This window comes from Lepidochelys kempii, chromosome 6 (genome assembly GCF_965140285.1).
Source record: "Lepidochelys kempii isolate rLepKem1 chromosome 6, rLepKem1.hap1, whole genome shotgun sequence".
In the NCBI taxonomy this organism is placed as follows: domain Eukaryota; kingdom Metazoa; phylum Chordata; order Testudines; family Cheloniidae; genus Lepidochelys; species Lepidochelys kempii.
In genome coordinates, this window is record NC_136385.1 from 37,059,474 (window position 1) to 37,071,512 (window position 12,039).

The window sequence follows — 12,039 nt, forward strand, 5'->3', positions numbered from 1 at the left end:
TGTCAGCACTTGTGAGCATATTGAGTTGAATGTACCACAGAAATTAAGGCTTATTTCTGTCCCTTGGTAATTAATGCTGGCCTTCCACAGCTTTCTTTTCTTCCTGCCCACTTTCCTGATGCAGACTTTGGTTGTAAAATCTTGAAGTAATTTGTTTTATATCCTGGTTACCTGCCAACCTACTTCAGTCACAGATCTCAAGAAGTAGTTTACCTTAAATTCCAAAACACTGTGTGGCAGGCCAACTTTGTTACTTTTTTGTTTGCTTGAACAAACCACAGTGCGATTCTTCACTCTTAAGCTGTATACCTATCAGAGTGACTTGTTCTCACTTCTGTAACTGAAGCTTGTGTAGATCATAGAATCACAGAATATCAGGGTTGGAAGGGACCTCAGGAGATCATCTAGTCCAACCCCCTGCTCAAAGCAGGACCAATCCCAATTTTTGCCCCAGATCCCTAAATGGCCCCCTCAAGGATTGAACTCCCAACCCTAGGTTTAGCAGAGTGATTTGGTTACAGGTATCGACCAATGTTACAAATTGAGTACTTTTTTACTAGTCCTGGCTTCGTTTTGCCACTTGACATCTCTAATTCTAATCTCATTCATAGTTACTAATCAATTGCTATCCAGTTTGCCGAGTCAGACCAACTGGAGGAAGGTCAGCCAGTCATATTGGCATGAGGGATTCTGATATACTTCCAAAAACAGCCTGTGCATCCAGGCTGATGTTGCTGTCACTTGCTTTATATACTTAAGCACAACTCTGAAATGCGAGACAAAGTTGCCTAGTAGGTGTTTCTTTTCAGACTTATGTTATAGCAGGAACTTGCTTTGTCTGAGCCCTTTTGCCCTATTTCCTCATTCATGCCCAGAAATATCGTGCTCCTAGTATTGACCAAAACACTTCCTCAGGATAAAGGCTTCTAATTATTTTGCTCACAAATTAAAAAACAAAAACAAAGCCCTTTTATTTATACAAGCAATCACTTCAAAATTGTACTGCCTGCTGTAATACAAAAATCTAGTTAAACAAATTTCCATTTAGAAATCCTGTAAGAGAAGTCTGTAATCTCTTGTCTTGAGGAAAATGGCTTGCATTACATGACTGAGTTTTGTCAGAATTGATGTGGAATTTAAATTATCCTGCTTGAGTTGTACTCACTAAAGTATTACTGCCAGATTTTTTTTTTTTTAAGTGGAGTTGATGCCCCAGACTGGGGGAATTCAGAGTTCCAACACATTTCACTTTTGCTGCTGAATGTCTGTCAGGATAAACTTGAGGGTGGAATCTGAATCTTGTATCTCATATGAAAAAAAGTTGTTGTTTTTTTCTTTGCAGTAGAATGCTAGGTCAGTCTAGCACAGGAAAAAAAGTTCTACTATAGAAATCCTTTCAGTCATAGAAAGGTAGGGCTGGAAGGAACCTCCCAAGTCATGAAGGTTAGCCCAGCCCTCTATGCTGAGGCAGGACCAAGTAAACCTAGACAAATCCTTGCTTGCAGATTGAGAAGTTACTTTTGAGGGGGTTGGAAAGTCTCTATTGCATGCCTTCCAGAAGCTATACCTATAGACCTCAAAGCCTCTAAAGGTCTCTGGATCTATCCTTGCTTACCTGTGTTCCTGCTTCTTCTGAGATCCGTGCTTCTGTCGAGAAAATGTAAATTTGGCCAGGGCAGAGTTCTAGCAGGAAAAAATATTTTTTCTATTTCCTCCCTTTCTCACTGCAGTTTCAATGGTCACCACAGTCCGAAGTAGAATGGAAAACACATAAGCGTGACTAGTCCAACAACATACGTAGTCAGGCACCGGTGGAGCAGGGTTTCAAAGACTCCCTCCGGAGTCTTTTGATGTCATCACCAGAGGCTACAAATGGCAGCGTAGCAGGACTGGGTTAGGCAGGTGCAGCAGAAGCAGATACTGAGGTTCCTGGGAAAGCTAAGGCAAGACTGATCTGTAACGGAGGAGAGATGATGATTTTCAAGGCAGTCTCCAACAGAGCTCTTTATTTCTGAGACTTCAGTTTCTTGCTGTGTGAGAATTACAGTACATAGGACAGCTGTGTCTAGAAACTAGGCCTGCCTCCAGTATAGAAGCAAATGGAGAATTTGGATTTGACCCTCTAGTAACAGGAATTCTAAGAATTAATTTTTAAATTAAGAAGATCTAAGACTTGATTGTTAGATGTGGTTCTGTTTGAGTACTTTAAAACAGAATAGAACCAAGTCAACGGTGCTGAAAAGATGCTATCTCATTTTTTTGCAATAGTTAGGGTGTTCACCTGAGTTATCACAGCCAAATTTCTATTTACCTACATTTTCCCAGTAGTTTCAATTTGGTGAAGTTTCTTTTTTTCATACTTATTGTAAACAATTTGAAAGTGTCAGCAGCATTATAAGACTGCCATGTTCCACTTCAAACATTCCTACATGCTGAGTGACTCAATCCCTACAGAAAGCCTGTAAAGTGTTTTATGAACTTTTTGGATTAAAGGTGGAAAAGAGCAATAATAATTGTAGTGATCATTTTAAGAATGTTTATTTTAGGGATATCAGACTTAAATGTCAATGTAGTAGCCTTCTTTTGTACTAGAAGGCCCAAGCACAGTGTACAGATATAGAAACCCGCGTGTCATATCGGTAGTATTGTGAAATTTTGCAGTGACACGTTCGCTTTTGGTTTAGGTGAGTGTTAAAGTAAAACAAAACGGGGAATATAAGGTGAAATGTCACTATATCAATCTGCTTTTGTTTTTCATTTTCCCTCCAGATACTTCAGTTATTTAAGTAAAGTAGGAGATAAAATGAGATTTGATTTGGCTCTTGCTGCTACTGAAGCCAGGTAAAAATTACTCCTTTTTTTTCTGATTAAAACAGTATTTTCCAGAACTAAACTAAGTTGTCGGTTTGTTATCATGGGGGAATAGTGATAACTATAGATAAGGTGCTGTGAGCATTTCCATCAGAATTCCATTTTTTCAGTTGCTCATAATTTTCCAAAATTTACTGCTGAGAGGCTAGAACGCTCCAGGCCTGGTGTCTGCCCTCTGGTGGAATATTTATTCGTAAGGTTGAGCAAAACATTGTGAAAATGAGTTGTGGGTTTTTTTAATGGCAAACATTTTTCCCCTTAAAAATAATTTCTTTGCCCTTTTTTCTTTTTTAAGGGGGCTTGGGATCAGAAAGATGAAATCTGGCAGCTAACTAGCTTTCACTGAGAAGATTTTGAGTGCTTTAGTGAAACCAGTTATTTGAAGTGTAGTTAGGACTTCAAAATGAGTTCATGCAATCACAGTACTTCGGATGCAGTTTCTTAGCTGTTTTTACCAGTGCTCCAAGTTAAATAATATAGTACTGTGCATATGAGTACATCTAGCTTAGGTGTGCAGTAAACATATATCTTGAAGGTGCACATTGAAAAACTCAGCTTTATTCATTGTACATCTTACAAATTCAGGCTTTTCACAAATTGTCATGTGCAGACTGCAGTACCAATATAAGTTACAGGTATGTCTAAAATTGTGGGCAGAAAAATATTTTGCATTGTATTTGAGAAACTATTTGTGAACATAATATTAAAGGTAACTTCATAATGAACATTAGCTTACAGGGGGTTGAACTGAGACCACTTCCTACTTTATTTCCTGATGTTTGAGCACTTAGGCCCAGATTTTTAAAGGCATTTAGACAGGGCTGCACTCAGCGTTGCCATATCTGATTTAGTTAGGAGCCTAAATCTCATTTTCAAATGTGATTTAGGGCACTGAGAGCCTAAATCCCATTGACAGTTGATGGAATTTGGGCTCTAATGTGCCTAAATCATGTTGACTGAGATTTAGTCCTAAATCAGTTAAAAGATCTGGGCCCTGAACATAGTCTTAGCTTCTCACTATATTTTTGGATTAGGTTAATTAATTACAGCTGTTTAAATACAAGGTGCTTTTGTAAGGGGTATTTGTGGAGCTGCACAGCTGAGAGTTTAAGACTCTTCCTCTTTATGTTAAGGATTTTTTCTTACCGAAGTAGCTAAACTTTTTAACAGATAAGACAGCTTTGAGTAGCATTCTGTGTGGAAACATGTTCTTCAGGCTTAAATTAAAAAAGCTAGCTAGAAAATCCATGTGTCTCAGAAAATGGATGAATGAATAAACTGAAGTAAAAGTCATATCACTGTAATGGATTTTAAAAGGACAAATAATTATGTGGTGTGTAGAATTATTTAAACACTTCAGTTATGTTACTTCAGATCGCTTGTATTTTGTTCAGTGGTACGCACAACTTTAGTATTGTGATGTGTTCTTTTTATAACTGTTTCTCCTTCTAGCATGTACGATGTGCCTAGAAACTTACTTTCCTTTAATTGAAAACATTGAATGTTATAGGCAATGCTCTGATTTACTGAGTCAAGCTCAATATCATGTGGCTCGTGCACGCAAGCAGGATGAAGAAGAGAGAGAACTGCGTGCCAAGCAAGAGCAAGAAAAGGAGTTGCTCCGCCAAAAACTGCTTAAAGAACAGGTTTATATTCCCTGTAGTACTCTGTGTGTGTAGTTTTTTTAAATGGGTATCCTTGCCACCATAGCTCTGTGTTGATACCTAGAAACTGTTCAGGGAGTAAATGAGCACTTAACAGAGAGGGGACTGAAAATGTATGGGTATGTAAAAAGGAGTGAAATGGTTTCCTCTACAGAGCCCGTTCATTCAGGCTTTGGGGAAGGATGAGTGAAAATGGTGTTTAGGAGAACAGAATTCACCCCCACAAGATGTGAGATTCTAGCACAAGCCATCCATGGTCCCTGTGTGATCTATGAACTACACTAGCAGCAGCTGCTTCTCCATGCCTCCAGTGCAGGGTCCTGATAATGGTCAGTTTGTTCTGATTCTTTCAGGAAGAAAAACGCCTCCGAGAGAAAGAAGAACAAAAGAAACTTCTGGAACAACGAGCCCAATATGTGGAGAAGACCAAGAATATTTTGATGTTCACTGGAGAAGTAGAAGGATCGAAGGAGAAGAAACGTGGTGGTGGAAGGGTACAGAATAGAGTTTTTTCCACACTTTTCTATAATTTAGAGTTACTCTGTGACCAGAGTTAAGACTGGCATTAATCAGCACCTGACATTTAGTGAGGCTGTACAGAGTGCTCATCAATGACATGCAGACACCTTTGGGATGGAAGGTAAATTCAAGATATTGCTCCAAGAGTACAGTACAGAAAATAAATACTTTATCCAACAAATAGCAGCAGCAGGTGGAATTATATATTATAATAATCATTCTGAAGAATCAGTTTTAGTGCTAAATCTGTACAGATAATGGGACAGTCGAGGCATTAAGGTGAAAAGTCTTATATTCTCCATATGTTGACCGATTGGTTTTCAGATTACAAATCTGGTATGGTATGCGTTTTTAATTTATTGCAGCGTTCCAGAAAAGGAGGAGAATTTGATGAATTTGTCAATGATGAGAGTGACGAAGATCTGCCTGTGTCCAGAAAGAAAAAGAGGAGGAAAGGCAGTGGTAGCGAACAAGATGGTGAAGAAGAAGATGGCGAGAGGAAGAAGAAAAAGAGGAGGAGGTAACTAAGTTTAAATCTTTTAAATTCTTTTTGTAACTCTGTAGTATCTGTTTAGAGTATACCTTACACAGGAGCCTGCAAATGATGTTAGAATAAAACCAAGTAGATTTGCTTTTTCCCCCGAACTTTCTTTTAAAAAAGGAAGTTCCCAGTTGTAAATGGCCATACACATCCGTTATAAACCGTAAATGTTAGCAAAATGCTAACTGTTCATATTACTATAATACAAGAAATGTAGGGTTAACAATTGATCGTTTGACACTGTTGGAAATAATACACTGTTTGTTCAGGAATTAAATATTAATTCTGACTTAATTTTTGTGTTTAAGACCCCAGAAAGGAGATGATGGAACCGATGATGAAGAAAACGAAAATGGCCCAAGACCTAAAAAACGACGTCCACCCAAAGCAGAGAGGAAAAAGGCTGTAAGTTTAAAAGTGTAATGCCTTGATAGTTCCTGTTTACATTTGGAAGATTACAGTGCGACCGCATTCAGTAAAGTGACATTTGCTGAAGGGGAAAGCATGTAAAATACTTCCTGCAGCAAACGTATCATTCTTTCCCCTTCTTTTATGTCTCCTAATATAGCAGTAGCTACAGGGATGCTGCTGAAGCTCTCCACTTCCATTTTTAAATCAGAACATAAATTCTGACCGGATTTACAAATAGCTGTTTGAAATGAGTCTAGTTTTCTGCATCCATCTGTTATGTTAGAACAGCTGTACTTTAAGCTCTGTTATTGATATCAGTTTTACTCCAGTGAACAAGCAATATTACTTTGTATATTTTTCCATACAGGCCAAGCCAGAACGTCTGCCTCCTTCAATGAAGGGAAAGATCAAATCAAAAGCCATAATTTCATCTAGTGAAGATTCTTCTGATGAGGATAAACTCAAAATTGCTGATGATGGGTATGAACCTTTGATTTTTGTACATTTTGAAAGTCAAATGTTGACTTCTGCCTGATGGAAAAAGCTCTGAGATTGGCTTTCGACCTTTTCCATTTTGGGACAACCCCCCCCCAGTTAACTGACACCATTCTCTAAATAAGCAATATGTAAAGGGCAGGTCATGACCCCTTGACATCCAGTACCTCAGGTTGCAAACTCATGCCTGAAGATAATGATTAAAATAAAACTAAGTATATATTCCCAAATCTAAATTGACATAACTGTAGGGTTGACACTCCTCAAATTAACAAACTAATTATTGTTACATGGCCAAAAATTCAGCAGTCAGTACTTTGAAATACTGTGCCCAGAAAGTGTGTATTTTTGAGGTCTAAAAAACACTCAGTCAAAGCATATACTCATGTCTCCTTTGGTATTTCTGAGATTGGAACCCCCCCACTTCTCTTAGTCCTGACTTGCTGCTTCAGTGATGTATAACTGATGTATCATGTTAGTCTGAATGAGTTCTTTGTGTTTCACCTTTCATTCTCTACTGTATTTCCTTTGTGATCCACACAGATTTGACAAATACCCTTTTTCATAGCCAAACTGGGAACCACTGCACTTGGGAAGATAGTGAGTACTCCACTGTGATACAAGATACCATCTTCCTCTCTGAATTATTTGAGTGTCCTTTTCTCCTCTTCCTTCTTAGTGCGAGTGTCAACATCTCAGTGAAATCCAGGATTCTTGCTTGATCATAGTAAGCCAATACTTGCAGCTTTAATAATTGATTCTACTGCTTTTTTTAAAAACAGAAATGCCAGGAACAGCAACAGTGATTCTGATGACACTGAGCAGCCGCGCAATAAACGCATCATGTCTGACAGCGATTCAGATAACGGAAACAAGTCTGGTAGTGAGGTAGTCAGTCCACGGAGATCCAGTGCTCATCCATCTGATGAGGATTCGGACAGTGACAGGTCAGCCAGAAAGAAGAGACTGTCAGATTCAGAACAGTCTGACAATGAGTCTGTGCAGTCTGGGAGAAGCCACTCTGTACAATCAGGAAGTCGTCACTCGGGTGGCTCAGAGAATGAATCTCGTCCAGCTTCTCGCAGTGGTGATTCAGACAGAGATTCTGATAGAGGATCTGACAATGAAGGCTCTGGCAGAGAGTCTGGCAATGAATCTGAACCAGAGGCATCCAACATTGAGGGGTCTGAACATGGATCAGAAGGTGGATCAGATGATAGCGATTAGATTTAAATTACAGCCATTTTTTTAAAATTGTTTTTTAAATATACTTCAGTTATGAGGAGGAAAATCCAATTTTTATATTTGAAAACTGATTTAAAACAAAACTTAAAAGTTTTAGTAAAACTGTTGTGAAACTTGTTTCATATGATTTTGTTCTATCAAGCTGTACATTACTGGGCATTAATGAATATTTCTCTGTGTTGGTGTATATGGTGTGTTCTTACACTGAAACTAACATAGCTGACGATCACAGATGCTGTACAGTGAATGGTAAACTCACACAGTGAGGATGGGGTGTATGTAAATGCTGCAGAACAAAAACACCCAAGTTCAAAGAGTTGGTTAAAACTGTGGTGTATTTGTTCCATGTTTCTACATGCAAAAAAGGTACAGGCCAATCTTCATGAGATCTTATTGAATGGTACAAAGAACTTTGGATATTTATTTCTTTGTGTCATTCTGAATAGAGATCAATGGTGATGTTTTTTTTAACCTTCTGTTAAAGGATAAGTTTACTGTGATGCAACTCCTAAGTTTTGAAAAGTTTTCCTTCTTGTGCCTGCTTGTTTTCCTGATATACCAATTTAAAAAAATAAATAAAAAGCAACCAAGATGCAGGTTTAAACAAAAGTTTATGAAATAACATTACAGGTATGTAGATAAAATGCAAATATATTAAGTTGTAGAAAACTTTCTGTATTCTTATGTGGTAGAATGAAGAGATCTGCCATTGTTGCAATAATAAAAAGTAATTACTACCATCTGTTCTGGAGTGATCTATTTTACTTCATCTTTTAAAAAAAAACAAACCAAAAACTATCCCCTGTACCCAATAGTAACAAAACAAACAAACTTCAATCTATTATGATGGTGGCAGCCGAAAATCTTGAAGTTCAGATGTCAAAGAAAATTAAGTTTGCCAGCAATCAGACATTTAAGTTCATTTTTAATTTCTAATAGATGGCTCCACGTTCAAGAGTTTTAAACCCCCTCAATCTAGTACTGTGTACCATGTAACAAACAAAATTGGTAGACTATATGTAGACACCAAAACCAGACTTTTCAATCTGCTGCTCTAGTTGTTGGGGTAATGTTTCCCAAACTTGAGAGCTGAGCTATCCGTTGGGAAAGGAAACCAATTTGATTCCCTAACCTCACCATGTATTAAAGGCCTATCCAAAATGAGCACTCGCTCAATGTATGTTGTATAGAACCTCATAATAGGAGACTATCGCCTGAGGGAGGTGATGGGTCCAGAGTAATGTACTAAAATGATTTGAGTCCTTCCTGGATGGATGTTCCAAACAAGTAGTGATGGGAAACTGCACCTCCACCACTAGACTCCTCATTTACGTTGTTCCACAAGGATCCGTTCTCTCTGGTCCTTTTCAACATCTACACACAGCCACTAGGTGAACTGGTCATATGACACTGACTAAAATGCCAGCAATATGCAGATGATACACTGCCCTACCTATCCTTCACCACATACAATACCACTACCACTACCAAGGTGGCCCAGTGCTTGGATGAAAACCAGCTGGCTGAAGTAGAACTTGAGGAAGATGGGTGATGCTGGTGGGCAGAGGACAGTATTTGGAAGACGTTGCAGCCACAGTGCAGTCTTGGTTGAAGATGGACACTCACAATTTGTCAATTCAGTCCATAGTGTTGGAGTACTCATGCATTCTTCACCGACGCAGAGCTCTCACATAACATCACCAAGTAACACTTTCTACCATCTTAGTCTGTTGGACTAAGACCTGGTCTCAGTTATTCATGCCTTTGTCATCTCTCACCTGGATTACAGCAATGCAGTATACCTGGGTATAAAGTCTTCAGCACTTGGGAAACTCCATCTAATATAGAATGCTGCAGCATGGCTCCTCAGCCACACAGGTTACTGCAAATACATCAGACCTGTCCTCTACACTCTACTGGCTTCCTATAGAATCTCAAGTCAAGTTTAAGGTCTTGGCCCTTATCTTCAGAGTTCTCTAGGGCCTGTGTCTAGGATATCTAAAACATCTTCTGAAGACTCTAAGGGTATGTCTACGCTACGGAATAAGGTCGAATTTATAGAAGTTGGTTTTTTAGAAATCGGTTTTATATATTTGAGTGTGTGTCTCCCCACAGAAAATGCTCTAAGTGCATTAACTCGGCGGAGTGCTTCCACAGTACCGAGGCTAGAGTCGACTTCCGGAGCATTGCACTCTGGATAACTATCCCACAGTTCCCGCAGTCTCCGCTGCCCATTGGAATTCTGGGTTGAGATCCCAATGCCTGATAGGGCTAAAACATTGTCGCGGGTGGTTCTGGGTACATATCATCAGGCCCCCGTTCCCTCCCTCCCTCCGTGAAAGCAAGGGCAGACAATCGTTTCGCGCCTTTTTTCCTGAGTTACCTGTGCAGACGCCATACCACGGCAAGCATGGAGCCTGCTCAGGTAACAGTCACCCTATGTCTCCTGGGTGCTGGCAGACGCGGTACGGCATTGCTACACAGTAGCAGCAACCCCTTGCCTTGTGGCAGCAGACGGTACAGTACGACTGGTAGCCATCATCGTCACGTCCCAGGTGCTCCTGGCGAAGTCGGCTGGGAGCGCCTAGACAGACATGGGCGCAGGGACTAAATTTGGAGTGACTTGACCAGATCATTCTCTTTAGTCCTGCAGTCAGTCCTATTGAACCGTCTTATGGTGAGCAGGCAGGTGATACAGATTGCTAGCAGTCGTACTGTACCATCTTCTTCCAGGCAGGCAAGAGATGAGGAGGGCTAGCAGTCGGACTGTACCATCTTCTGCTGAGCAGCCATCAGATGTGGATGGCATGCAGTCCTTCTGCACCGTCTGCTGCCAGCCAAAGATGTAAAAGATAGATGGAGTGGATCAAAACAAGAAATAGACAAGATTTGTTCTGTATTCATTTGCTTCCCCCCCCTCCCCTGTCTAGGGAACTCATTCTTCTAGGTCACACTGCAGTCACTCACAGAGAAGGTGCAGCGAGGTAAATCTAGCCATGTATCAATCAGAGGCCAGGCTAACCTCCTTGTTCCAATAAGAATGATAACTTAGGTGCACCATTTCTTATTGGAACCCTCCATGAAGTCCTGCCTGAAATACTCCTTGATGTAAAGACACCCCCTTTGTTGATTTTTAGCTGCCTGAAGCTAACCCTGTAAGCCCTGTCGTCAGTTGCCTCTCCCTCCGTCAGAGCAATGGCAGACAATCATTCCGCGCCTTTTTTCTGTGCGGATGCCATACCAAGGCAAGCATGGAGGCTGCTCAGCTCACTTTGGCAATTAGGAGCACATTAAACACCACACGCATTATCCAGCAGTATATGCAGCACCAGAACCTGGCAAAGCGATACCGGGCGAGTAGGTGACATCAACGTGGTCATGTGAGTGATCAGGACATGGACACAGATTTCTCTGAAAGCCTGGGCCCTGCCACTGCATGCATCATGGTGCTAATGGGGCAGGTTCATGCTGTGGAACACCGATTCTGAGCTCGGGAAACAAGCACAGGCTGGTGGGACCGCATAGTGTTGCAGGTCTGGGCCGATTCCCAACGGCTGCGAAACTTTCGCATGCGTAAGGGCACTTTCATGGAACTTTGTGACTTGCTTTCCCCTTCCCTGAGGAGCATGAATACCAAGATGAGAGCAGCCCTCACAGTTGAGAAGCGAGTGGCGATAGCCCTGTGGAAGCTTGCAACGCCAGACAGCTACCGGTCAGTTGGGAATCAATTTGGAGTGGGCAAATCTACTGTGGGGGCTGCTGTGATGCAAGTAGCCCATGCAATCAAAGATCTGCTGATATCAAGGGTAGTGACCCTGGGAAATGTGCAGGTCATAGTGGATGGCTTTGCTGCAATGGGATTCCCTAATTGTGGTGGGGCCATAGACAGAACCCATATCCCTATCTTGGCACCGGAGCACCAAGCCGCCGAGTACATAAACCGCAAGGGGTATTTTTGATAGTGCTGCAAGCTCTGGTGGATCACAAGGGACGTTTCACCAACATCAATGTGGGATGGCCAGGAAAGGTACATGACGCTCGCATCTTCAGGAACTCTGGTCTGTTTCAAAAGCTGCAGGAAGGGACTTTATTCCCAGACCAGAAAATAACTGTTGGGGATGTTGAAATGCCTATATGTATCCTTGGGGACCCAGCCTACCCCTTAATGCCATGGCTCATGAAGCTGTACACAGGCAGCTGTGGACAGTAGTCAGGAGCTGTTCAACTACAGGCTGAGCAAGTGCAGAATGGTGGTAGAATGTGCATTTGGATGCTTAAAGGCGCGCTGGCGCA

General features: G+C 41.0%; 1 protein-coding gene and 1 long non-coding RNA gene across 3 annotated transcripts in view; one reads left to right on the top strand and one right to left on the bottom strand.

The window, feature by feature from the left end:
* The window catches only part of CTR9 (CTR9 component of Paf1/RNA polymerase II complex), a 28,972-nt gene extending 20,489 nt beyond the window's left edge, over window positions 1-8,483 (top strand). Inside the window, exons 19-25 of one of the 2 annotated variants that reach the window (XM_073347592.2) lie at window positions 2,770-2,841; window positions 4,382-4,517; window positions 4,889-5,029; window positions 5,420-5,574; window positions 5,904-6,000; window positions 6,374-6,486; window positions 7,284-8,483. In XM_073347592.2, the coding sequence (XP_073203693.1) occupies window positions 2,770-2,841; window positions 4,382-4,517; window positions 4,889-5,029; window positions 5,420-5,574; window positions 5,904-6,000; window positions 6,374-6,486; window positions 7,284-7,728 (1,159 nt within the window). In that variant the 3' untranslated portion in view covers window positions 7,729-8,483. The remainder of the gene's footprint in view (window positions 1-2,769; window positions 2,842-4,381; window positions 4,518-4,888; window positions 5,030-5,419; window positions 5,575-5,903; window positions 6,001-6,373; window positions 6,487-7,283) is intronic. The other variant, XM_073347594.2, reaches the window with a different exon arrangement.
* The window catches only part of LOC140912702 (uncharacterized), a 61,561-nt gene that overhangs the window by 14,442 nt on the left and 35,080 nt on the right, over window positions 1-12,039 (bottom strand). The window lies entirely within an intron of this gene.